We start from the raw sequence: 27,169 nt of genomic DNA, 5'->3' as shown, positions 1-27,169 counted from the left end.
AGGCTTAGTCACAAATGTTCATACTTGAGCGTTGGGAGGATATGGCTTGATGGCATCTGTTGAGTTCTTCCTGTTCGCCCCCATGGGAGTTGCACTGCACGAGCAAAACTCTCGGCACCTCTGCCTCGGGCACATCTCTGATGGGCAAAACTCCTGGCCTTCAGGTTCGCTGGGAGCAGGAGCTTAACTGGAATGAATGATGGACGAAGGGGACTGTTTGGCCTTTTAATTTTGGAGAAAGAATGGGATTTTAAAAGCAATGTTGCAGATGTTCTTTCTTCCCCTTCTTCATCTCATTTAATACAGCAGCTACTTCTAGCTACAGCTGTCCTCAAGATCAGGATCATCTGCAAAATATAATTATGCACATCAGGAGAGGCATAGCAGTTTTAAAATGCTTTTTCTGGGGTATAGTGTACTAATAACGGACCCTTGATTTTCAAAGACTGTGGAGTGCTACACAGAAAGTTGAAGAAATGTGCTTGGAGATATTCTGTGTACAGGCCTGGGGATGCAGAGTATATAATAATCATAATGCTGTTAAATGGAATCTAATGTTGATTTCGAAGTGTATGTGTAAAATGATGCCTTATCTGTTTATCTTGTGTTTTTGTTCTTTAAAACTTTCTCCATGCTGGAAAGTGGAAGGATATGGTGGCATGCATTAAAATCCAAATATTTATTTTTCTTTCAGTTTGGAAACAATAACAACTACATGAACATGGCAGAGGCAAATAATGCATTTCTTGCTGCAAATGAGGTAGATGTTTTTCTTTTTTTTAATCTATGCTTATATTCTACTGTTTGCTTAGATAATTTAACAGACTTTGAATGGGTAAAGAGTGAAGGGCTGAATTTCTGTGTGTTTTATGGAGCACAAAATAAAGACTTTAATGAGAAAGAAAATAACTTGACAGCTCTCCATTACTAGTCAATTTAGCTGTCCGTAAGGCTGTTACTTACATAGCATGTCAATAGAAACAAAGCTGCTTTATATAAGAAAAAAAATCATAAACAGAAGGAAACAAATAAACAAGCTTAGTAATAGGCAATCCTAGCTAATGTGCTAATTTCTGCTATAGATACAAATATTTTAATTTGGGTTCTTAATAGTCAGCTAAGTTAGAAGAACAAACATAACTTTGTTCCTGAAGGATGTGTGCTGCACAAGGGAACACGACTGGGAACAAAACTGGGCTGGGCTGGTGAGGGCTTCCTGGGCTGGGAGCTGAGGGGGTGTGCTTGCTGGCTTTGGGATGGGAGATGAAAGGGAGGTAAGGCAGCTCTGTCCTGCATGCATTTGTTGTTATGGTGGGGGGCCTCCAGCCAGCTAGAAGTCCGTCAACATGCTAATATTGACCCCAGATCCAGACAGGAACACCTTCTGCTTGTTGCTTAAAATCAACATTTATTCCAAAGGATGTGGAAGGATGGAAAGTGCAAGAAGCATTCGTAGTCTGTGTGACAATGTAAATAAGTCCATGTTTATATTGAGTGTATCCCATAAATGATCTTTCGGACATAAGAGAAGGTTGAAACCTGGGCACTAAAGGCTTCACATGTTGAAAGTGGTAATTTAGTTGCAGTTATTCTAGACATATATTTAAAAAAAAAAAAAAGTGATATCAGAGAAAACAAGTAGAAAAGTGTAACAATAAATATGAAGGTCGGAATTAAGAGTCTTATTTTATGAATTACTTATAAAATGGTCACCATCTCTTTTTACCCTGCAAGACTGCTTAGATAAGGGAATATTGTTTGGCACTAGCTCCAGTGTTATTTGTGATAATGAACACAAACCCCATCTGTAATGACAACATGATGTTTCTTTCTGTAGAATTTCTTTCCTACATTTGAATCAAACATTGATGAAAGCTCTGCTGCCAGCAGCTGTTCAGAGACAATTTAATTCCAGCTGTGATAATTCACCGTGTCAGACATTGGCTGTTATATGTTGATACAACAGTTCTCCAGATTTGCATTTTTATCAAAAGGAACAAATGTTTTGAACATTTCAGTACAGATGGCATTTAACCATGCTCACAGTTTTTGTGTCTGTGTGTTTTTATAAAGTGTGTAAGATATAAATATTTGAAAAGTTAATAACATAAAAAAAAGGTGATTGGTAAGATGAATCTCACAAACGTTCGACTGTCTTTTGGGCATAGCTGCACCTTTCTGAAATCCTATGTTGTGTACTATTCAGAGCCTTTCTGTGGTCTGAATAGCCTAGTGATTCGGATTTAAGACTTCTTCACTATGGGGCTTTCTTTCTTCTTAGATTACATCCATTTCATCTTCATTCTTGGGTCCTTGATATGTTTTTTTTTAAAGATACATACACACTTGGAAAAGTTATACTGTGTGAATTAAATTTGCATTTAAAAATTGTTGGTACTCATCAATTTATATTCCCTTTTTAGTAATCTGTGACTGTTAAGATCAACATGCTTTCTCTAAGTGAAATAGAGTATTATTTTCTAGCTGTTATATATTTACACAGATGTCCTAGATCTGTTCTATTAGATGAGGAAAGAAGATCCAATTCTTATAATTACTACTATCTCATAAATACGACAAGTAAAGAGAGGTTCAAATGCACTATAATACTGATTTCATTGAACCCTTTTGCTTGAAAAAGGAATGAAAATATCATTAAGTGTTAGCACTTGCATTAAAACATGAACCTAACTTTGCAATTACTGTATTACAATGGATTTAATTATAGTGTTTTTACATTAACACGACTGTAGACTTCTCGCTAGCATTTTGGGCACGAGCACCACTAAGCTAGAAAAGCTAGAAGCCCATTTTATTCCTGTAAATAATGCCTTAAGAGTGTAATCCTAGAGCACATTCAGGCTAAGAAGCTTCACATTTGCTTTATGTTTTCTGTCTCTATGTCATGATTGCCACGACCCATTTTAAAGCACCTTAAATATTTATTGAAATAATATTTCAAGTGTTAATTACAGTGGTAATGAAAACAGCCAAATGCCACATATCAAGAATGAGTGTTTATCCGTATTGTTAATGTGATATGTTAGATTTCATTAAGCAGTAATGGGGTAGCAAATGAGTCACAAATTACAGTTGCATCTGTTACTAGACCACATTAGTGCCAAAATAACTGCAAATGCAGCCGTAGGGTTACGTTCATTAGCCAACCACTTCTTGTGGCCAATCCATCCTTTGTGTTTGTGGACTAAGGGATCTACAGGGAGAAAAAAATTAACACCTTTTTGTGATACAGCGGAGTCAAACATCCAGGCCCAGCCTTCACATCTAGAATTAAGTTACAGCATTGCACTCGCATCTCAGAGGGCTGACGGTACTGCAGACTGCAGCAGTCTGGGACCTCATCATTTCTGGTGCGAGACCAATAATGACAGCTGACAGGTTCTATATGCAAGCAAAGGTTTTTCTTGTGTTTCGGTTTCCATCTTCTCTCAAGCGGTTATTAATTTATATCATCATTAACAGTTTGAAGGATGACAATTTGCGGCAGTTAATGAGATCTTTCACTGAACATATCATTTTTAAATTAACTGGCATTAAGTCACTCTTTCAAACAATGTAAATAATACATAAAACAATTCCCCCCCCCCCATCTAGAATCCTGAACTAATACAAACAAACAAATCCCAGAGCAGCGTTGCATGTCCAGAACAAGACAGAGTGCCTATTTTAGGATTGCCAACTGCCCAGTTTGATCAAGACAGTCCTGATTTGGGTCCATTTAAAATGGCCTAATTTCAAGTACTGGATTTCTATTATCAAGTAGCAGTGGACCTGAAATAATATATGAAAGTTCATTTAACTCACAAGAAATTTGAATAAGCATAGCTCATTTGTTTCCCAAATAAAAGTCAGCAGTGCTGAAGCCAGTTACAGGCTCTGCTTGAATAAAGATCCTCTACAACATACACACGCACGTGTACGAACATGCACAGACACTGAAGATAACTGGCAGTAAATGTTTTGCTAAAGGCATCTTAACAGGTGTTTGGTTTGCAACAAACCTACTGTTTAAACAAAGCTGGCTGGCTTTACAAAGCTGCAGTAATCACCAGAGCTGTTTCGTACATTGCTCTCTTCCAAATTATAACACAATTTTGTAGAAGGATGCATTGCACTTTTGGGATGGAAAAGATCTGTGGACCAGAATTATTGTATTTCTCGTTTATGAAGAAGGTAAAAAGGAGACAAAAGATGTGGCATGGTCGGATCTGAATTAATGTTGTGTGTGTGCTACAAAATTGTCGGTATTTTATGAAGCATGAGAGCAATATAAGCTGTTTGTGCTATTTCGCTAACATATCAATAAAGTGGCAATTTGTTATACAGCCAAATCCAGTGTAGCTGATACTCAGACTAACAACAAAGACAGATGTTGCTAATTAAGCACGCATTAAAAAACTGTTAATACTGATACTCTATTAAAACCATATGATAATTAGACTTAAATCCTTAATCAGAATGATCCACAAACCCCTTTAGTATATGAAACTTATTTTTTTATTTTTTCCTGTGTATTGAGATTGCATTTGAGAACAAAGCAAGACTTGAATGATTGGTCAAATGTGGCTGGTGAGAAGAGTGTGCCCTAATGTGGTTTGCCTTGTCCTGTCCTTTTCTAGCAGACGTTCCACACACCGAGCCTGGGGGATGAGGAGTTTGAAATCCCACCTATCACACCCCCGCCAGAGTCAGACCCTTCACTGGGGATGGCAGACATCCTGCTGCCCTTTCAGGGCCTTGGCGACCAGCTACCAGCGCAAGGAAATGAATTTACACCCCAGTTTCCCCCTCAGAGCTTGGATCTCCCCTCCATTACTATATCCCGAAATCTCATGGAACAAGATGGCGTCATCCACAGCAATGGACTGCACATGGTAGGTTCAGTTTTGTGTTTCAGTTGCAAAATCTTGTCTATCAAAGCATAATAATATAGCTTTGCATCATGTATCAGTTTTAGTTGACCTCTCCAAAGAGATGTGTGATTTCTTGGTACTGTGGTCCAACCGAGCGTTTGCCGATGTTCTGCATTGTGTGCAGCCGTATTCTGTATGAATGATGACACATGTTGTCAGTGTTGCACAGTGAACAATGATATGCTATTATTCAGTTCCCTAAGGCAGTTGGCAAATGTTTAAGGGTTTACTATTGGTGGATTCAGGAAGATAAACATGGTTGTTAATGTACAGCACAATGCTATACTGTCTGTAAACAGATCTCTTGTAAAAAAGCACTCAGGCTTTATAAACATAGAATTTTAATTTTGGGAACAGACTTGGAAGCCTGTATTCGTTGGCATAATTTACCTCTCTCCTGTCAGTTTTCAAGAATTTGTTTTACAGTTTATAATTGGCACAATGAGTTGAAGGACCATTGTGTTAGCCAGAATGTACTATAGCACGAGAAGGAATATTTCATAGAATCATAGAATGGCCTGGGATGAAAAGGACCTCAAAGGTCATCTGGTTTCAACCCCCTGCCATGGACTAAGTTGACAACCACTAGACCAAATTTGCCAGAGCCACATCCAGCCTTGCCTTGAATACCGCTCTGGGCAATCTGTTCCAGTGCGTCACCACCCTCTGAGTGAAAAACTTCCTCCTAACATCTAACCTAAATCTCCCCTGTCTTAGTTTAAAACCATTCTCCCTTGTCTTATCACTATCAACCATGTAAACAGTTATTTACATTTCAGGTGTAGGACCCACACTTCACAGCCTGCAGGATATTCTGAAGGCACATTGTTGAGAGTAGCTTAGAAAGGGAGCCAGACACAGTACGCCACCAGAAGTATCTATGTATATCTCCCAATTTTCTGTATACTCCATGGGCTAAGTAGTTATAAATGGAAATCTATTTTTTTACAACTCACGTAGGGATGCATTACCTGAATCATACTCAGAAGTTCAGAGCCATGAAAAGACTTTCTGCTGTTTAGAGCTCCTGTTGATCAAAGACTGTGGCAGGCTGAGCTGATGTCTATCTTTCTGGACTGCACCGGAGCCCTCCAGAAAGGGGGGAAATGGTCTTGCCAGGGATAGGACTGAGTGATGGGTCTGCTAGGCTAATTCAACTGGTCATTCCTGGTGATTAGACAATAAAAAGTGAAGCTGTATCAAGACTTCTCCAGAATCTATCCATCCTCTTTGGCTATGGTCATGGAGGGACGTTCCATAAGGGCAGTTTCCACTTTCTTGGTACATTCCCCTTTCAGCTTTGGAGGGTCTCCCTGCCTAGGCTCCTTATACTTTGGACAGTAACACTGTCAGTGCTTGGTGTGAGACATAGCTGTAAGTCAGCTGATCATATTTAGCATTTTAAACTCAAAGGTTACTGTTAGAATGAGTTTCTTATTGGGTATTAAAGCCAGGGTGAACGATTAGCTTGAACAGATATTTTACATCAGCTGTAGTTATTCTGATTAGCTACTCCATAGACCTTTTCCTAAATCTGGTGAAGTGAAAATAGATTTGCTACTGAACTATAATAAGGGTCATTGTGTTGTCATGTTATAATTTCATGTAAATCTTTTCTTTCTCTATTATTCTGGTGAGTGAGAATTAATTAAAGAATTACAAATTATCACACAGCAAATTTATCTGGGATTCTTCAGGCTTCTAGCTTCATTGCTAATTTTAATGTTTCCTTTGAGGTAATGGAGAGTAGCTAGTGCTAATACAGAAAAAAAGCTAAAGCTGCTCACTATTTAGGAGATAGAGAGTCCATCATGTCTGCAGTCACAAAGCAGAGACTGCCTGAATCAGGCCATGAAGGATACAATACATTTCAGATCTCTCTGGATATGGGGTTTTGTATGCCCTGAATGTGTTGGGTGATATGTCGAGTGGGTAAGACAGAAAAAATAATAAAAGCTTAGAGTCAAGCATGTTATGCCTGGAAACTGAAGCAATGGAGTGTGTGTAGTCTGGATCCAAAGAAATTTGTTCAGGAATATATAATAAGTGCCATAAGCTAGATCAGCCTTGCGTTACATGCACAAGTCCCTTCAGTGTTATCAGGTGGTTTTCTACCTGACCTAGAGTGGCCTTTTTGTTTTGTGTGCTTCCACTGTATGTTATTCTTCCAGGAGTAAGGGTTTACATTGCCTCCAGTGGTAAGGATTTGTTCCCACATTGGTCAAAAAGAAGACCTAGAGGAGCTCCTGCCTTTGTGTACCATAATCTGGTGATATTTTCTGGGGTGACTGCCATTTCAAAGCTGTGTTCTGGGACTTGTGTGTAGTTTTGTCACAGAGAGCTGATGAAGAGTTGTGGGATTTGATACGGAGGAGCAACATGGGGAGGGTTGTGTGTCAAGCACTTCCCGACAACTGCTTGATTTGTGTGATACTTTGAGATGGAGTGACCCCCACCACAGCATTGTAGTCAGTAATATTTTTTCTCCTCTGCTCGTAAATGCTGGGTAACATCAGGAAATTTAAGAATACTGACAGAGTCCTTGTGTAGTTTTCCTCTGAGCTCACATAATGCTTCTCAATACTCAAATTTTCCAGCCACTGATCTATATTTCAAAAATAGAAAATGAAAACTGTGTATCATATTTAATGTGAAAAATGTGCACTTTATTAAACTGGTAAATATTTATTAATAATATTAGAATTCATCTTTAAATTAGACATTTCATGAATTACCTTGCCTTGGAGCTATAAAAACTTTATTACGGCAATAAAAAAAAAATGTAAAGGAGGCATTCTGACTATGAAATTTCATTTCATGGTCAATTGAATTTACTATATCTGAAAGAACTAAAGATGGGGCTGTAAAATAATTATGATGTTCGTATACACTTCCAGAACAGTGTTCTTATCCAGCAATACTAGGATGGTCTTATTTAAGGGCTGTATTAATAATGTATTGCTAATCACTAAAGCTTCTTCAGCTGAATACAAACTTGAATTATTTTAATGCGAACTGTACTGAGTTTATTGGTTATCTTGTGAAGCATTAGTGAGCTTTACTGTAAGCAGTATTTAATTTAGATAAATATAGTCCTATCCTGTTGAAAAGTCCAGTAGTAGAATTTCACCTTCAAGAAATGTCATGAGATTTTAAATCACAAATGTTGAAAAAATAAAATGTGCTCGGACAGAATTATGATTAATACTGTGTGTCTTTGGCTTTTTGCTATGTACTACCTGACATGTTCACCTATAAACTTGAATGCAGAATCACCAGAGGCATGGTTAAAAATAGGTTATGTCAAGGTTTTCCTATGTCTCCCTCAGGGTATGGAGTTGGCTAGCTACTTCATAATACTTCTGCAAGTATCTCACATATTTCCCACAGGAAGGCAGACTAAAGGAGAAAAAAAAAAGAAGAAGAAAAAATTCTCTTTAACATATTCTTTGTGCAGTATTATATTGAAAAATTCATTCACAGTGCAAGAGAGATATTTGTTCACAGAATAAATGTGGCTTAGCAATTATTAAAAGCTTGTATTGATGAGTGAACAATTGCTCATACTATTAAGAACAAGGAAGTTCTGATACACAGGAGCTGATTTATACAAAGGAAAGAGTGACATTTTGTCACAATGCTGATTAACTTCATTATTATTGGCAGCAAGCACAACACATTTATCTTACTTAATGGCATTTTCCTACATTTAAAAACAGAAAAAAGCAACCGAAAAAGGAGATAATATTGAGGCAGTGGGGATTAAGTTTCTTATTTAAAAAACATACAAATAAAATCCCTATACTCCAAAATGAATCACTGAAAAACAAAGCGTTGAAGTACATTTGACTCCAAAGAATAATACACGGATTTATGTGATGCAAATATTATCCCTATAAACACTTGAATAGAAAGTAGAAATCAAAAGCAACATCCTCATCAAAAACCAACCCCCAGTATTTTATATTAATGCTCTGTTTTCTCCCGAGCTGACCATAGAAAAAAAAATACTTTAATCTGCAAACTGTGGCAATTCTATAAAACTACAACTTGTGCTCCTGAGGGTTCCTTTTTTTAACACCTCTCTATAATCTGCCCAGCCTGCTGAGTAGCATTGACATCAGTAGTACATCAATTTCAGAAAGTGGATTATTTTTACTAGACAGCTATTGTGACATATTGGGTCAGTCATAAATGAAAGATATTCATGCAAGCATGCAATACTTGTAATGAAGTCTCACTCTGACCTTCTGTATGATTGATTCTGTAATTTAGTTTTCTCAGGCAGTGCCTGAAATGAAATGAAATCATGTTGAACAAGTTTTGAATACCCACAGTGCACCAGGAGAAGAAAAATCTGCAGCCCCAGAGGCTTGAGAGAGAGCAGCTGAACGATTTATCTCCATGCTATTATAGCCTTTGCCAGCATTCAACATTTCTTTTTTTTTTCTTACTTTTTTTTTTTCTTATTTGGCTTAAGTACTTAATTCTGCAGGTAGCTGTAAATGGGAAAATAAAATGCTGTTCAGATTTAAAATGACAGGACAGGAGTATGTGCAGGGGACTGATAAAATATCTTGAATAGAACTGACCTTTCATGTAGCTGAAAGTTACTGGGGGATTCATCCTCATAATTACCATATAGATTATTTTTATTTCTTTCCTGCAATGAAACATTTCAGAGAGCAGTAGTGCTGATTGAATGAAAATTGAACTTGTTAACATTCTTTTCAGCTTAGCCTGTTGTACATAACAGAAGGTTAGCTTTGATGAATTTCAAAATTCTCTTTCTGATATCTAAGAAACAGACAGTAAAATAATTGTCTCTTTTCAGTCTGATTTTTCTCTTTATTCATAAAAGTACAGATGTTACAAAAACAGGCTGATAACTTTATGTATTTTACTCCCTCCATTACTTATGCTGCTAGATAAAACGTTCCCTATTTGATGAAGATTTGAGCCTGTTTATATTTTATAACTATTGCAATGCTTTAAGAGCATTCAGGATTCTGCACAGATAAGGGTAATTCATGGTGGAATAAGCTCATCATTAATTACAGTACTACTCAGGAGTGGCACTGTGCTCAAGCTAAAGATGTGATGGTGGCTATTGTTTTTCTTTTAAGCAGACTTTTAAAATAAACAGCTCAATGATGTGGCTGTAAAGATCTGAGTTGCAAATGCTAGCTTGTTGAGGGCTGTGTGCAGCAGAAATATTATTGATGTTTCAAAATAGTTTGAAATTGCTAAGTTAACTTTTCAATGAACAGTTTAACAGAATATGGTGAATAAAAGCTAAAGGAGATGCTTTAGAATTGGCACGAGACAGCTATTTCTCTACTCACCTGCATGCCTATAATTTATGTTTAATTTCCCCTTATAGAGGAACTACTTTGTAAATCTCTCTTTTAATATTCAATCTGTAATCTTATATTTAGAGAGTATGGAGTAGGCTTTCAATTAATACAGTGTTATAACAACATTGTTTAATGTGTTCCTGATGAAGCAGTTGTTTCATGGGTCATTAGTGTGTTTAACGCCTGGAACAGCCTATTAAAACAAGCCCTTGTTATTGTTACAAACATGTTTATTGCCATCTTTAATACAAAACATACAACTAATTTTGAAAGGTTAAAATTATTCATTTATAGGGATTGCAGCTATTCTTACTAGAAAGAGGGATTATCTTCAGAGTATTCTTATCTGTATTTTTCCTTTGAAAAAGGGCGGAATACTGAAGTCAGGTTTCAGATCAACAGTGTTAATCTGGTTTGTATCAGACATTCCCATCGTAAATGGCAGCTGTTACCATTGCTGTTGTTAATAATTTGTGGTAACAGGAAAGAAATAATCTCAAAACTAAGCAAACACAAATGAAGTAATGTTCTTATGGTTCTAATTGGTGACATTTGGTCAAATACCAAACCTTTCAAGTGGTGGCTGATGCTTTGAGAAATTGGACCTTTAGGACTCATTTAGGATTTTGCAGCTTGGTGCCTGTTGTCGGGCAGGCACTGGGATGGGCTTGTTTCTACTGTGCATCTGAGCTGTGGGCACTGCTGATGGGCTTTGAAGTCTTTACAGAATGTTTATTTATTTTTTATTTATTTTTCTATTTATTTAGTGGCTGGTTAAATATTTTATAACAAACAGTGTAGTTGTGCATGTTTAGTGTCAGAGAGTGCACATGTCCACTTCATACGGCCCCAGGAGGAAATGGACAGTGGGCTGGCAGCCCTACAGGCCTCAGACAGCAGTAGCTTCTGTACAGAAACTACTACAACTTCAATGTGATATGGAGGCAGTGCAGCCTGATGGTGCACTGAATAATGGAGTTTCTAATAGTGTGTAGATTCTTATGTCCTCAATGACATTGTAATGCTCAGAGTGGATAATATAGTCACTGCTCTGTGAGACGTGCTCTTCTCTCCTTTCTCATTGATAGGGAGACAATAGACCATCTGTTAATGAGCTGTTATGGTCAGAGAAGGAAACGTATTCTGGCGCTCTTTTCAGAAGTTGGTAATTCAGAGCAGAACAGAATCTTTAACTGAATCTTTATTCATAGTCTGTTGGTCAGCATGAATTATATTTCACGTCCTGGTAACCACAAGAGGAGAACTGTCCATAGGAAACAGTGGCAGCTATTGATGAAGACACCTATCTGAATAGCAGGTATTGCTGGTACTAAGAGAAAACAATAATCCTGCAAATAGGTTATTACATACCCAGATATATGAGGGACTTCAGCATGGAGAAAGAAAAAAATACGTGAATATGGGGAAAGAATTTGACTGCTATGTATTAATAATGCCTACATCAAGATCCATCAACTGCAGAAAATATTGGGAGGTACCATATTGAATACATGGAAGATGCTACACCCCCCAGGTTGCTGTCAGGAATTGGAACAGAAACTGAATGCGTGATAACTGTAAGAAGTAAACTCAGAAGGTCTGTGGACACAAATGACTGTGGATATCAGCTGAACTTTAAGCTTAGGCCACAGCTTTGATCTATTCTGCCTCCTTCATTTAAAATCCAGCGTGAGCAAACAGTTCTCTCTGCTTTTTCAGCCAGACAAGGCAGATACCAAAGCTGGTATCAGTGTGTTGTACCTGGACAGAAGCTTTGTTGGGTCCAGCTACCCTTATGCTTGGGTCAGCTGAAAAATTTCTTTGAAATTCCTCCTGTTCTCAGCTCTTGCCACCCAAGTTTTCTCTTGGGCAGCTGACCTCCTGTTCAATCTCTACCTCAAATTCTCAAGGTGTAAAGAAATACTAAGTATCTGTAGAGTTTTAAATTATTCTATGTTTCCAGGTATCTGAAAAAAGTTTCACTCTCGTAATAGGATGGATGATGAGGCATAGTTTTCTGATTTGCTTAAAAAACAAAACAAAAGCCTAAACTAAACAGAAATCAACAGCATTCCCAAAGACAAAAGCAAAACAGCCCAGTACATAGCTACAAGTGCTTGCAGCAATTGTTAGACAAACAAATGCCATGTTCCACCCAAGTCTGTTCCCCCCCCGCCAGGTTCCCTACACCGTTTGTGTTACTTCTGGTTATGTCTGTTGGTTGTCATGCTTTTTTTCTCTTTCCATGTTGCTTGCTGCATAATAAGGACCTTTGAAGTCTGCCTTTGATTTGGAAGCTCAAGCACCTGGAGTTGCAGAGGTTGTAACAAAACTGCTAACAGCACTTATCTGACACTGTGCATTTGAACTATCCAGTGTTTGTTTGCAATGTGCCTTCTCTGTTTGCAAACAGAGCAGATCTAAGCTTGTACTGCTAATTTGGATAGAAGCTTCTCATGCCAGCATACTGATCTCATCAGAGCCCAGATCTGTGATCTGAGCTACGCGTATTGTGAGCATGCTGTTGGATCACTTGTCCAAGAGAAGTGTGTTTCAGTATGGCTTAAAGTGTGGCAGGTATTCTGGGAAAAAAATGAGCGGCATATCTGTTTTTAAAAGCATCTGCAAGATGGTACAAGTCTTATAAACAAGTTGTGGATTAGATGATGCTAAAGCATCGGTATCTACCACTGTGGATGGTTTTGGGCTACAGGAAGCCTGTGATGATGTCCATCTGCATGAGCAGAGGTCATCCCAGAGTAGAAGATTCAGCATGCAACTGAGGCCAGCAAGAAGCCTGACACCTTCACCCGCCTTGGGGTTGACAAGAGGAGTGTGCCAGGCCTTTCAGACAGGTGCAGTTTGACAGGAAAGTAAATGGTTAAGAACGAGGCTCCCAAGCCATTAAAGGTTTCACACTAGGCTGGTTGGATGTCCTGCTTAAGAATTTTGAGTGTTTCAGAGAAAAATATTTTATCTCTTGGTCTGGTTGTTGGTGTCTGCAGAGGCCCAGGGACCATGTCAGCATGGTGGATCCCTAGCCACTCCCCATGTGTCTATGGTGCTGGCCAAAGTGTGCTCCTCCTGCTGCTCCCCAGGTGTTTTCCATGGAAGAAATGACTTCAACTTATGACACAGCTCTCTCGCAGCTGGAACAAATTGTGTCCATCAGTTGGGTCTCAGCAAACCTGGTCACAGATCAGATCTGAAAGAGAAGATTGGAAGGGATGCAAAATTAGGGGAGGTAGATTAGAAGGTTTCAGAGAAAACATAGTAAATTAATTTGGAAATGGTAGCCAATTCTGTCCTATAGGAAGAGGTGAATTTCCAGGAAGATGTATTTCTACAGGCATCTGAGATTGTCAAAAGAAAAGGAGATAGTTACTCAGTTTTGAGGAATAAATCAGTGGGCCTTTGTGTTATTCCTTTTTCTTTCTTCATATCCCTTCTCTTGGCTTTGTGCTCTTTCTGTGTGAACAGAAAACAGAAATTTCTGATGTATTGGGACTAGGGAAACACGCAGACTGGGAGATTGCTTACTCTTCATGTCTTTCAGGCAGCAGAATGTGCATAAGCCTTCTGTCACCAACCAATCTTTTAGATCCATCTGCAGACATTCTTTTCTAAACTGACATGTTATGATTGTTGTTGTAGCCTTTATTTGGGAATTAAATTAGGTAAGGTTTACTTTACTGCAGAGGCACAGGGGAAAACATGGGAGTTTTCTCATTGCTAGAGAAAAGAAGCTGCTGCTTGTAGACAATCTCCTGATAAGTGTGCTTTGACAGATCATTACTGATTGCAGCAGCTGAAGAGAGAAGAGGTAGGATACTTCTTCAACAGTGGCAGTACCAAGTGCAACTATTTTATATTCTATTAAGTAAGGATTTAATCTCTGACAGAGAAAAGCATCTTGTTAGTTTGATTTGTTTTGATTGGCAGTGAATTCCAATCTTCTAAAAATTTAGATTTAATGGATTATTTTATCTCTATTTCACTTGCAGATGAAAAGAGTATTGAGGATTTCTTCTAGAGATATGCTGACTTGCCCATAAGTAACAGGAGTAATTTATAGACAGGGACAACTGAGGATTCCACTCTTCATATTGCAGTGCGTTTGCTTCAACTTGAATTTATCCTTTAAAATATTGCATCAGCTTATGTTACATTGACAGTGACAAATTCCTAAGGCGAAAGAATACATAATGTTTTAAGTCAACTTCCAAAACCAGGGCACAGTGAGCATAAACATAAATGTTAGCTTTTGCATAGTTGTTCTTGTTGACAGATTTATCTCAGTCTTAACCACGTCCCTTCAAAAAATGGTTCAAGCAGTAGTTTAGGGTCAGATCCTACGCTTGTGTCTTCTTGCAGGCACTTCTATGGGCTCAAGTCTGACGCAGCTAGAAAGAATCCTAGTGGAGATGTTGCTTGTTTACATGATTGAATATTGTGGGCTTTGATTTTAATCTTCATTATCGCTCAGAATGTTCTAATACTGGTTGAATGATACTCAAATTGCCAGGAGGAAGTCAGGATATCTCTAGATGTCACGGCTTGCTACTGTTTGTATATCAGTGGTATGTGTCACTTTGGCTGGATTATTGCAAAACACCGTTAAAAGTATACACTGTATAAACTGAAGTGTTTGAGTTCACACTTCATTTTTTTTAATCCCATTATTCTGTTTGCCTTCCACTGACTGCTGAGCAATTTCTATCAAATTTTGAAAACTTAATACTTCTACGAGTCAACATAAAATAAGCTATGTACTTGGCATGTGCCTTGTGACATATCCTTTGGCATGACATCTAAATACGACTAAATAGGACTTTTCTTGGAATGACTATCCAAATAAATTAGAAAAGTTGAGAGTAGGGTGGATGGATATCCTCATCATGCCTTTGATGATGTCTTCTTCACATCAAAAGCTGCAAGTCTTCACAATGGGAGCTTTTCAATATATGCAAGTGTGGTGAAAAAAAATGATAAACCTACATACTGTCTCACTCGTGTAGGATTACAGCAGAGATCTGAAATAGTCACTGGAATTACGAAAGTAATTTCTCTTTTTTCTTCCTTTCCACCCTTTATGTCCTTGTTAGGTGGTTAAGTCGAGTAAACAAGAGGTTGAGTTTTGGCTGGCTTTATGTGAAAATCACCAAGTTTTGCCTAACTTTAGTTCAAAACAATAAAGCAGATCAAGCACACTCAACACATGATTCTGTTCACTGAAGAAGCTCATTAATTTGTTTAAGCACTGATCTGTCATTTCTGCATTATGCTATGAAAATCCTAAACGCGTATAATACTTACATATCCCTTCTACTTCCAGTTAAGCTTATGTAAGAAATGAGTATGCCAAATTCGCTAAAATGTTCACAATATTCTTGGTGGATTATTTTGACTGGACAAGCTTTGCCTTTTCAGTTTTCAATTTTCATGTGGTAATGTAATTAGAGTGTCTAGCAGATGCTTTAGTGCAATTGTACTTCCATTCGTACCCATGATATGCTTTTGGTGTTCAACATTCTTTTGCTAAACATTTCATGAATAATGAAATGCTCCTCTTTTTGGTTCATTACTGGTCATTGTAATAGAAGGGAAAAAATAAGTATTGAGAAAATGAATGAAAAACTTGTTTATTTGATTGTATGTTCCTCCTTAGATAGATTTTGAATACTCAGAGTTTCCACACAAATGCTGTGAACTTCCGTGACTATCTAACTTCACTGACTGTCTCCCATGCCTTCTTGCTAGGCACTGCTATACAGATATGAACAACTTGTGCTTCCATGTCTGAAGGGTCTACTGCAGGTTCTGGAGGCTACAGAGGCCCACACCACCAAGCCACAAAATAAAAATGAATTTCCTATTCTTTTCATTGTGATTTTTTTTTTTAAATATTGATTAATCAAACAACTCGAATTCATAATGCAGAAAACAGCTCATTAATATTTATAATATGCACATAGATGTAAATGAAAAGAGATTGGAAATTATATTAATCTTTTTCTTCACATATATAAATAATAGGTTTTATCTGTGTGGTGCTAGGTAGTCAGTTACAAAGTACTGTTGTTTCTATGTCTAGACTTCAGTGAATTGTTTTAAGATTTATGAAATAGCTAACAAATTAGGAAAAAATATAGAAACGAAAAACAGGAATTAAAATAAACACAGAAGCATCAAATTGTATCAGAATAAGGGGCAGTTAAGAATTCATGGGCTTGTGTATAAAATTAGATTCTGGGTCAGTACAAGTCAAGAGAATTTAGTCTCAATAAAATCACAGATGCAACCAAAATGACAAGACTTGGAGTAAATCGCTTGTAACCCGTGTCATCATATTTTTTTGCCTCAGTGTAAAGGCCAAAAAGGCCTGTTTTGTGTAACAATAGAGGGCAAAGGCCTTTTAGGCATCAGACACCACTATGAAAGTGCTGTGTGCAAAACATCGAAGTTGATTGTTATGAGAGGAGGTAATTCTGATGATCTCCACCTTTGCTTTAGCAGCACACTTTTTTCTTAATGCAATAAAGCAATGCCTGTAAACTAGAAAGGAATGGGCTAATATGCAGAAAGTGATATCCTTTTAAAAATACTTTGAATGACTTCCAGATGCCGCTGCCAATACAATTTTGAATCAAAATGACCCTCTAGTTAACGGTAGTAAATTTTCACAGAAGGGTGCCCTGAAGCAAATGGATATTTCAGCCAGTAAGTCTGATGTTTTGATCTTTCTGTATCAGTGCTCCACTTTTGGCACAGGCATTCATCTCTGAGGAACTACACTCCTTTGCTGAAAATATTAAAAGCCTCTAAAGTAAGAAAAGGGATGTGGTTGCAGTATTGATGATGAACTGAGCTGGCAGTGTCTTGGCAGGCAGGGGAAAATGAGGATAAGACCCAGTATAGGATCTGGATTATGAACATGTACAGTTAACTTGCTCTTTACAGGAAACAGGGACAACAATATATAGATGAGGCAGGGCATGCATCTTCCTTTACAAGTACATTGCACCTCCATACTGCTGCACTGGGCCTGGCTAGGAGGCATTAGGAGCACTGAGCCCATTGCCTCTGCTGGGGTAGGATCAAGAGGAAAGTCACTCAGGACAAACCTCAATGCTGGTGCAGGTTTTTGAGCACTCTAACTAAAATCTGAGATCATTGGAAAAGGCACAATGCCTTGTGGAGGTCAGTTGGGCTCTATGCTGGAACCGGGCATTGAAATTCTCTACTGTGGTATTTCACTAAGGATTATTGTACCTGATGCTGATTGCATTGTGGGTTATTAATAACAAAAGTCTTCAAAATCTATTTTATTTCCCATGGTTCTGACTGTTTGAACAGTGGATATAGATTGGCCAAATTGCTCAATCAATGTGTGAGCTAATTATTCTCCCTACTTACTGGCTGGTTTAAAAATCTGTTTAAATGTTCTTTATGTGTCTATTGATCTGCGTGTGGTTTAAAATAACAAAACTGAGTTCTTCGTAGTAAGATTCTAGTTGACTTCTACCTTTGGGGTCTGACTTCATTTTGTTTACAACTGTGATAAACGTTGTGTAGGTGGGGAAGATGACTTAGTTTTAGCCCCCAAGAAGCAGCAGAGACAAAAACACGCAAACACTTGAGTTTCTGAGGCATGAAGTACAAAAAATAAAGTGGGTGCATAGTGTGCTACTTCCACATGTGTTTGATTGTTGGATTAAAGATAAAAATGTATACTTTTGTGTGGTGCTGGCAAAAAGGGGTTTTTAGGAGTGATTAGGATTACTTGAACAGTTCTCCAGTGTGCTGCTGTGTCTGCACTCAAGATGTGTCAGGGCAACATTCTTTGTCTGAAGGGGATTTAAAAGTTATTTTAAAGAGAGTTGTTTTATACCTACTACTGTTACTGGTAACAGCTGTGAATAATTGAATGTCAGAGGAAGATGCCTTTTCTCTCCCGGCTCCCTCCCCATTTTGTTTGCTTTCTGCATTTGACAGCAGTTTGTCTCTACTCTGTTGCAATGTTTTCCCTGTGTCATCAGTCAACCAGTTGTTTTTGTGGATATTTGCACAGCATCAAGAGAAAAAAAAATACTTAAAAAGAGGGAAATAACATTTTTTGTTACCCAACAAAAGCCAGCAAAGGGAGAAGCAAAATCTGAGGCGTCTGTAACTGTTGCTGTGTTTCGTTTATTGATCTGTTAAAAAGAGACCAAACAAAATGGAAGTTGACAGTGTCAGTTCTGTGAGTCGCTGAAAATGTCTTGCTAATGCTAATGACTAAATAATGTTTCACTCTCTTTTAGGATCAGAGTCACACCCAAGTGTCACAGTACCGCCAAGACCACTCTTTGATTATGAGATCCATTGTCCACATGACGGATGCTACTCACTCGGGAATTATGACTCCCTCTCAGCTCACCACCATTAACCAGTCCCAGCTAAGTGCGCAGCTGGGGCTAAATCTGGGAGGCACCAACTTGCCACACACTTCTCCCTCCCCTCCTGCCAGTAAATCAGCCACTCCTTCCCCCTCCAGCTCTATAAATGAAGAAGATGCAGATGAATCAAATAGAGTAAGTTATTCCATGCGTAGCAGTGAATAAGCTTTACACAGCTGTATGCTGTATTTTCATGGATGTAGCAATAGTGTCCCAGCTGCATTGTGGTCATATAAAATATGTAAGCTTTAACATATGGTGAGCTATGTGATTTATTTGCTGTTTAGCTTCTGACTTAGGAAGCTTCCATGATATCTCCAACATAATAGATATTATAACATACATATCTGTTCACATGTTTGCAGTTGAATACACTCACAGTTCATTTTAGACTTTATAGATCTGGCGAATCTCTTTACTCTTCAAATCTGGGAATTTATTCATTTTTATATTCTCTGGAGTCATTTAAAATATAAATGTGTTTAAACAGAAATAAAAAAAAATTTCCTCTTTCTGAAAGCTTACTTAATTTACAGTTTACTTCAAATTAACCTGTTACAAAAGGAAAATGTTATAGCATATATATACAGGGTAATTCAGATTGCTCTATGAAAGATTTTCTCGTTACCTTAATGGAAGTCGTGTATAAGGAAAGAAGATTCCATACAGGATTCTTAAAATATCAGAGTTAAACGAGCACAGAAATGTAGTTACAGCCACACTATCCCCTTGCTGCAACAATCTATGTGTAGTCCAGAAGAAAAGGGTATGGGGCATGAGGAGCAAATGAGGACTGGGGGTATTGGCTGTTCTTGAAGTGCTGCTCTAAAGGTTTCCCCTTCCCAGTGTGGAAGGAAATGTAGGTGTGGGGATGCTGCTGCGTGAGCACCTAACCCCCTGTGAGGAGCCTTGGAAGAAGGTGGTGGGCACAGGGGTGGTTCATTGCATGTGGGTAGATACTGCAGAACTGGTGCTGCTTCTTGCCTAAAGGGCAAGGTTTTTTAAACCCTGACCCATGCCTAATCTGACAGCCTTAGACTGGGAATAAGGAAATGCCTCCAAGCTCTTGTCTTTTGAGTCTTGACTGCCAAAATTGCATTTTAATGGGAAAACGTAGATTACCTCCTCAAAGCACACTACAGATTGAATACATATATATGTATATATTAAATAGAAATTAGTTATGGTGTACTCTTTGAGGTCAGGCTTCTAGGAATGATCCTGAGCTATGCTTATAGTGAGTGGTAATAGTTTTGGTATTTAGTTCCAGTGGTTCTGATGAGAATGAGTGAGAGTAAGTGCTATTTCGTGGGAGAAAGACTCGCACAACATTACTCTCCAAAATGCTACCTACACAGGAATTTTTATCCATACATTAATAAGCCAGATTGACAATAATTATTCAGAATTCCTCTACCTTACATTTCACACATATGTGGACTGTTCCTGTTACTACTTGTTTCTTAGGCTACTGGAGAAAAAAGAGCTGCCCCAGATTCTGGCAAGAAGCCCAAGACTCCGAAGAAGAAGAAAAAGAAAGATCCCAACGAGCCACAAAAGCCAGTGTCAGCATATGCCCTTTTCTTCAGGGATACACAAGCTGCAATTAAAGGGCAGAACCCCAATGCTACGTTTGGAGAGGTTTCAAAAATAGTGGCATCTATGTGGGACAGTTTAGGAGAAGAACAAAAACAGGTAAAAAAATGGATGCTGGGGTGTTTTACAAGAAGTAAAATAGTTATTCCTTGTAAAATAAAATCCTTGGAGCAGAGTGAGCACACCGGTTGCTGATATAGACCTCTGGCTCTGCAGAGCTGCATTTATTTTTGAACTTGCTGAAGATCTGACATCTAAAAGCATTTTGTTCTGAGAGTCAGTAGGTTGTATTCAGTTACTGTATTTGTCTTTAAATTTTAGAGGGCAGTTTATAAAAGGCTCAAGTGATACCGTCCTGGAGTCCTGTTTAAGACCACCTTTTGATGATTCTCGTTTCAAAGCTCTTATTTCCTATTAATCAGAAGTTAGAATAGAAAAGGGGAAGGTACAGCACATTTACCATTTCCTTTGATCTGCTTTATGAATTTGTTACAAAGCGTGTTGATTTCAAACCTTTGAAGCCAGTCCTCTGTGCCTCATTACAATGTTGTGTGTGAAATGTTATCTCCAACTCAAAATTGGTACAGAATGATGAGTTTTGTTCTTCCTTGAGGGTTATTCTTCTTGCTATACACATGTAACTCCTACACGTAGATTGGAAAAAAATCCTTTGGGGCTCTTTGCCTGTTGATTTTTGACTGTGCAGCTCCCAGTCATACTTAGCAGTCTGACAGATGATGATATCTAGCAGATGATGATCATGATTTAAGGATGAACTTTAAATGTACTGTTGATTAGAAATACAGATTTATTCACTTTTTGTTTAACTGCTCTGCTGAAGCTCTGTGGGATTCTCTGACACTGGGGAGTGAATTGTCAAAACTCTACAAACCACGTTTTCCTTTTTTTTTTTTTTTTTTTTGGTCACATTGTAGTTCTTCAAATACTTTTCAGCACCTGAAATACTCAGTGACAGTAAAATATCATTTCCTAGGAAGATGAAGTGTGCATAACTGGTCTTGTCAAACAGTTGGCTGCTCTAGCAGTTTTTTTTCTGCATGACAAATGGACAAATGTTGTGGTGACATTCCAGCAAGTGGACCTGAAAGTCTGTGGCCACCTGCAGGAATATTTAAAACTTCCGGGGAAGAAAAAGCCCTCATAAAATGTTTTCAGATTTTTGATCCGTGCTTTCAGTTTTGTTGCAAGTGATTCTGAGAGCATTCTGGCAAAAACTTCTTGATAATTGAAGTTTGTGAAATTATGGTCTCTTTTAATAGGTATATAAAAGAAAAACAGAAGCTGCCAAAAAAGAATACCTAAAGGCACTTGCGGCCTATAGAGCAAGCCTTGTTTCCAAGGTAAGCCTGATAATGCTTTCTATGAATACAAGTTAGTTTTTGGCAATGTTTTTTCTTAAATATGGGAGTAGGAGTGCATGAAAGTAGAATGCTAAGATTTCTATAATACAATTCTAAAAGATGTGCTGCTGCTAGAACCCTGTGTGGCCACTGCCAAGAAATTTCGTTCTGTTTAATGGCACTGTGATGATTACCAAACAAGAATTTTGTTAAACGTACATCTTCCATTATCTTGGGAAGAAAAATAATGCACTTCACTACAGAAGTAAAGTTCTGTCATGAAAAATATGCCTAGCTTCTGACAATAACACTTACAGGCTATTTGCAGAATTGTTTTTTGGTTTTTGCTGTTGTTTCTTTGTTCTTGTTGTTCTTTTGTTTCGGTTTTTGTGGGTTTTTTTCCTCAAGTGCTTCTTCCCAAAAGACAGACTTGTTTTGCTTAGGCTTGGAGAGCAGTTATTGTATGGCAAAACTTAAGTATTTCTTGTGCAGGTGAGGGGGAAAAGATGTGTATGGTGGCTCTGAATTTGGAGAGTATTTACAAATGGACTAGCTGGCAGCGAGCCACGCTGAGTATTAGAGCAGATCCCTGCTTAGCATGAAACTCACGTGAAGAAAACAAAGCTCTGCTCTCAGATTTGAGAATTTACCTTTTTAGCTGGCAGCACAAGGCTGATTGTATGCCTGCTGCTTCTGAGCACTACAAATGGAAACGTGCTTGTGTCCATCTAAAATACATGAGGAAATCAAGGTGGTCATTTCTCTAATAACACTTCATAAAGATCAACCACAAAAATGCCCTTGATTACAAGAAATCGATAGACTAAACCGATGATATCTAGTTCCAGGGAGTGCTTATTGGAATGTACAAGTACTGAGAGTACAGAAAGTTGCTGCATAGTTTAATTAATGCTTAGAAGTACAAGAACAGAAATTAGACTTGCATTCTTGAAAGCTTTCTTTTCCTTGCGTTGAGAAGCTGTGTTTTTCTGTTGTCTCTAGGACGTAGATAATGTCTTCAGTCTTTAATATCATGATGCTAAGTTCAGTGGTAGCAGCAATTCTAAGTACCTTTGAGGGAATTTGTCTTGTCAGTCCTAAGTTTCCCATTCAAAAACAATAGAGATCATATTTCCACCCCCTCTCCCCAGCCCCCCAATCCGTGGGAGTTGTGCTGCTGAGTGACCTCTGAGAAGAGTTTGAGTACAAATTATGCTCTATGTCCAGAATTCATCTCCACTAGCTTAAGATGTCCTTACTGTAGCTTTTGTGTTGAAGGGTGTTGTTGAGAGTAGGTACAGAATAAGCACTTCTGAGAAAGATTTGTTGCATTCTAAGGTAAATGTCTAAAATATGTCATTTTATTGTACTGGGAATTTTTCTCTCTGTCACCTTAACGGAATTCTAGGCAACTATATTACATGTAATATACACTGCAGATGTATAAAGCTATGCACCATACTTTTGGTGCTTAATTGTGCCTAATTGAAACATACTCGGTATATTTAAACATACTGATAGAACTACATCATCAAGGATACCAGAAAGCCTCAGAATGAAGATTTCCTGCAGGTGTGTCTCATCAGAAAGCTCAATGGCACTGGAATTAGGCAGGACGCCCTAAGCAGGGCATGCTGCTTCCAGCAAGTCTGGACTTCTGCCTTTCCAATGTTCCCTGGGACTTCTTTCTGCTGAAGATACGTAGGACTTGATGCTGTAGAAGAAGTACAATAAACTAATCTAAAAGTTGTTTGAGATGTTTTGGTGCTTGTACATTACTTTCATGTCATCATAACTAGTGCAGTGGGATATGCTTCTGCTCAGAACAGGTAGTTTTAAATCTTATTTTTTTAACTTATAAATAGAAACTGTTTAAGTTCTTTCAGCCAGATGAGGTACTACAAATTTCTGATGTTGGACCAGGGCACAAGTTAGTTTGTTGCATGAGAACTGGAATCCAAGTAAGAGCTGGGTGTACCTTGTGCTGAGACAGATGAAGGTGTAATGTAATGGATCAGTGACCTTTTTCATACTGCTGATTGATGTTTCCTGATAGAAAACAAAAGATGAAAAAGTCTCCCTATAGCTGTGACTTTTCTTTCCATGTTGACAGTAACAAAGTTTTCTTTATTCAGGGCACAAAGTAACTTCATTTGATGAGGTCAAACTCTCTTAAAAAAATCTCTTAAGCATATACTGAGCAGCTAGATTTAGGTACTGAGAGAGGATAACTAAGAACTGAGATGGTAAAAGTTTATAATGGATGAAGAAAACAGGAAACTCAAAGGAGGTTTTAAACTGCATTTCCTAAATAGACTATTGTAATAATTGGACAAATTCTCTACAGCAGTCTTTCCACTGAGCACGTTGTGAGATGTGAGAGGGCAGAAATGGATTTTGATGATTTTTTAAGCTCAATATAGGATGATGTCTATTTTTACCAATAACTGTTTTTTTAATTTCTTTTCCTAACATAGGCTGCTGCAGAGTCTGCTGAGGCCCAGACAATTCGTTCTGTGCAGCAAACGTTGGCATCCACAAATTTGTCTTCCTCTCTTATTCTGAATACTTCTCTCTCTCAACATGCCACAGTATCAGCATCTCCTCAAACTCTTCAACAGTCCCTTCCCAGAGCAATTGCTCCCAAACCTCTGACCATGAGACTGCCGATGAATCAGATTGTGGCTTCTGTTACCATTGCATCAAACATGCCGACAAACATTGCAGCTCCATTGATAAGCTCTATGGGAACAAACATGGTGGGAACGCCGTCTTCATCTCAAGTTAGTCCCTCAATGCAGAGCCAGCAGCACCAGATACAGCAGCTCCAGCAGCAGCAGATGCAGCAGATGCAACAACAGCAGCTACACCAGCATCAAATGCATCAGCAGATACAACAACAAATGCAACAACAGCATTTTCAGCACCACATGCAACAACATTTGCAGCAGCAGCAGCAGCATCTTCAGCAGCAAATTAATCAACAGCAAATGCAACAGCAGCTTCAGCACATACAGCTTCAGCAGATGCAGCAGCAGCAGATGCAGCATTTGCAACACCAGTCACAGCCTTCTCCTCAGCAGCACTCGCCAGTAGCCTCTCAGATCACTTCTCCCATCCCTGCCATTGGGAGCCCTCAGCCAGCACCTCAGCAGCACCAGTCACAAATACAGTCTCAGACACAGACTCAAGTATTATCACAGGTCAGTATTTTCTGAAGATAAACGATCTTGCAGCATCGCTTTGTGTTGATGGAGGGGGTAGGGGTAAACCATATTTGGCTGAAAACTGTAAATTGTTGATGGTAGTTATGCAGGGATGCATAACAGATCAAATGATCCTCTAAAGTGTCTATTAGATAGGCAATAAAGAACTACAATGTAGCTGTGTATCATCTTTTAGCTGACTATAAATCATTTTGTTAAAAAAAAAAAGCTGTGCTCTCTTTCATGTGATGCCTTTTTAATTTATTTAAGCTTTACCTACAATATGTGAATCAAATGGCCTAATAAATACCTGGACCTTATGACTGCAACACGGCCTTTCAGAGTTACAGATACTTTCTCTAAAAGTGAATAATGCACTTCAAGGCAGTATGAACTCATGAAGCCCTTAAAGCACAGTTGTAACTACCTGTAAAATGATGATTGGATTTCATACGGTCATACTTGTATGACATGAGTTAGTTGATGGCATTTTTTGTCATGAAAAAAAATAGAGTAAGTCTCAGATTTTTGCCAAAGCTCTTAAATTTCTGTCCTAAACATCTTCAGAAAAGCAAATGCAAGTAACTGAACTTCAATATTTGATCCATCCTTTCACTCCATTTCTCCCAGTAAACCTACCATAGTTTGTAACAAAATATATATTGACAGTTACCCTATTACGTTAATTCTGATTACAGAACAAATGTGGATATTATATTCTGTGTGGAAGTGATGAGTTTCAGATTTAATACACTGTATTTTTAAAAGGGAAATGCACTTAACTAAGGCTGTTATTACAAAAAGCTAAGATGAAAAATGCAAGTTTTTAATACGCTGTAGAACCAGTAGAATATTTAAAAGAAACTCCACGACCGAATAATCAATGTAAATATTTTCTTTAAAAGTTGTAAGTTTTCATATCATGTGTTGTAAAGTTTTCATAAATGAGGCTTTAATGTAAACACTGGTAACATGAATTATTAATTGCTACATTGCTTATTGTGTTTTTATGCTGTTTTATACTTTTTTATGAGTTACGATAGCAGCAATTAAGTTGTTTGTATTTTGCTTATCTAAAATAAATGCTTTTATCTTGCTATAGAATAAACACATTTCAGTAAAACCGATGGGCCACAAGTCTTTGATGGGAAAAAAAAACACAACAACAGAACTATTTCCTTATGAAACTGCTTTCTTGGACTCTTTATTCCACTTTCTGGATTTGATTTTATCGCCCAGGTTGTGTAAATAGGTACTGGTCTGTGTGGTCAGCTGTGGTGTCTGTAGGTTGGAGGGTGACACGAAGCTCCTCTGAGCAGTTCATGGCTTTGAGGTGAGAGCAGGTGATGGCACACAGCACTCATCCTGCCCCCTGTTGCATCTGCTGGTGGGAACGGGGTAGGGAACCTGTCTCAGCCACTCAAGGATGAAAATAAGCACAGATTGGGGTTTTCCTCATGCCCTTGTTGCTGTAGGCCCAACCGCTGCCTTGGGCCTGTGCGCCCCCGGCTTGTCGCAGGCTGTGGCTCGTGCTGAATGGAGCAAGCAGGGAGCAGTGGGTTGAGAGGGAGTTATTTTACTGGAAAGATTTGGGTACATTTGCACCCAACATGTTGGTAAGACATTAGTGTTCTTTCCACATTTTTACGCTTGACAAAGAGTAAAAAGCTCTTCCTTTCTTCTTTCCCGTCCCTGCCTGTATCTGTGTGCTGGGTGCAGCCTGACCACTATCCCCAGTTGTCTTGCATGATTAATTACAGCATCTGTCCTGTCAGGAGCTATAATGAAGAGGTCTTGATAAAAATTGCAAATTACCACTGGCAACAATCTTAAACTGCTTATGATAAAATGAAAATTAAGAACAGCAAGTGTCAAACCCGAGCAGAATCCTAATCCTGTTTCAGGCCGTGTCCATGGCTACCGATCAGGCCCCAACCAAAATAATGGGATATAGATCCCCCAAAAGTTGCAGCCAGTCTTGAGGGAAACGGTACTGTACTGTGTGAGTTTATTAATAATGAATTCAGCTTTCAATATTTCAGTCCTCTGGTACTCTGTTTATTATCTACAAATATTGAACAGCAAGAGATTCCAATTAGAAATTTATAGATTTCTTGGAGCAGAAAAAATCATGTATAAATTGAAGCTTTTCATAATATGTGTTAGTTGACGGCTACCCATGCTCGTAATAGCCTTCGTATGATATGTAATTGTGTCTGGAAAGGAGGGGGCTTTTTTGAGGCACAAGGAAGCCTGTGTGCATTGGAAATGGCACAG

The 27,169-nt window shown here is 38.3% G+C and overlaps 1 protein-coding gene across 2 annotated transcripts in view; it reads left to right on the top strand.

Annotated features, from left to right (window-relative positions):
• Nucleotides 1-25,994, top strand: part of TOX3 (TOX high mobility group box family member 3) — a 72,088-nt gene extending 46,094 nt beyond the window's left edge. Inside the window, exons 2-7 of one of the 2 annotated variants that reach the window (XM_065734252.1) lie at nucleotides 695-760; nucleotides 4,644-4,895; nucleotides 18,595-18,864; nucleotides 20,197-20,424; nucleotides 21,606-21,686; nucleotides 24,164-25,994. In XM_065734252.1, the coding sequence (XP_065590324.1) occupies nucleotides 695-760; nucleotides 4,644-4,895; nucleotides 18,595-18,864; nucleotides 20,197-20,424; nucleotides 21,606-21,686; nucleotides 24,164-24,904 (1,638 nt within the window). In that variant the 3' untranslated portion in view covers nucleotides 24,905-25,994. Of the gene's footprint in view, nucleotides 1-694; nucleotides 761-4,640; nucleotides 4,896-18,594; nucleotides 18,865-20,196; nucleotides 20,425-21,605; nucleotides 21,687-24,163 lie in introns of both variants that reach the window. The other variant, XM_065734251.1, reaches the window with a different exon arrangement.
• Nucleotides 25,995-27,169: the final 1,175 nt, after the last annotated feature.

This window comes from Cyrtonyx montezumae, unplaced genomic scaffold (genome assembly GCF_038088225.1).
Source record: "Cyrtonyx montezumae isolate F1298 unplaced genomic scaffold, pur_monq_1.0 scaffold_17, whole genome shotgun sequence".
Lineage (NCBI taxonomy): Eukaryota > Metazoa > Chordata > Aves > Galliformes > Odontophoridae > Cyrtonyx > Cyrtonyx montezumae.
This window is presented reverse-complemented; position numbering and strand designations above follow the sequence as displayed.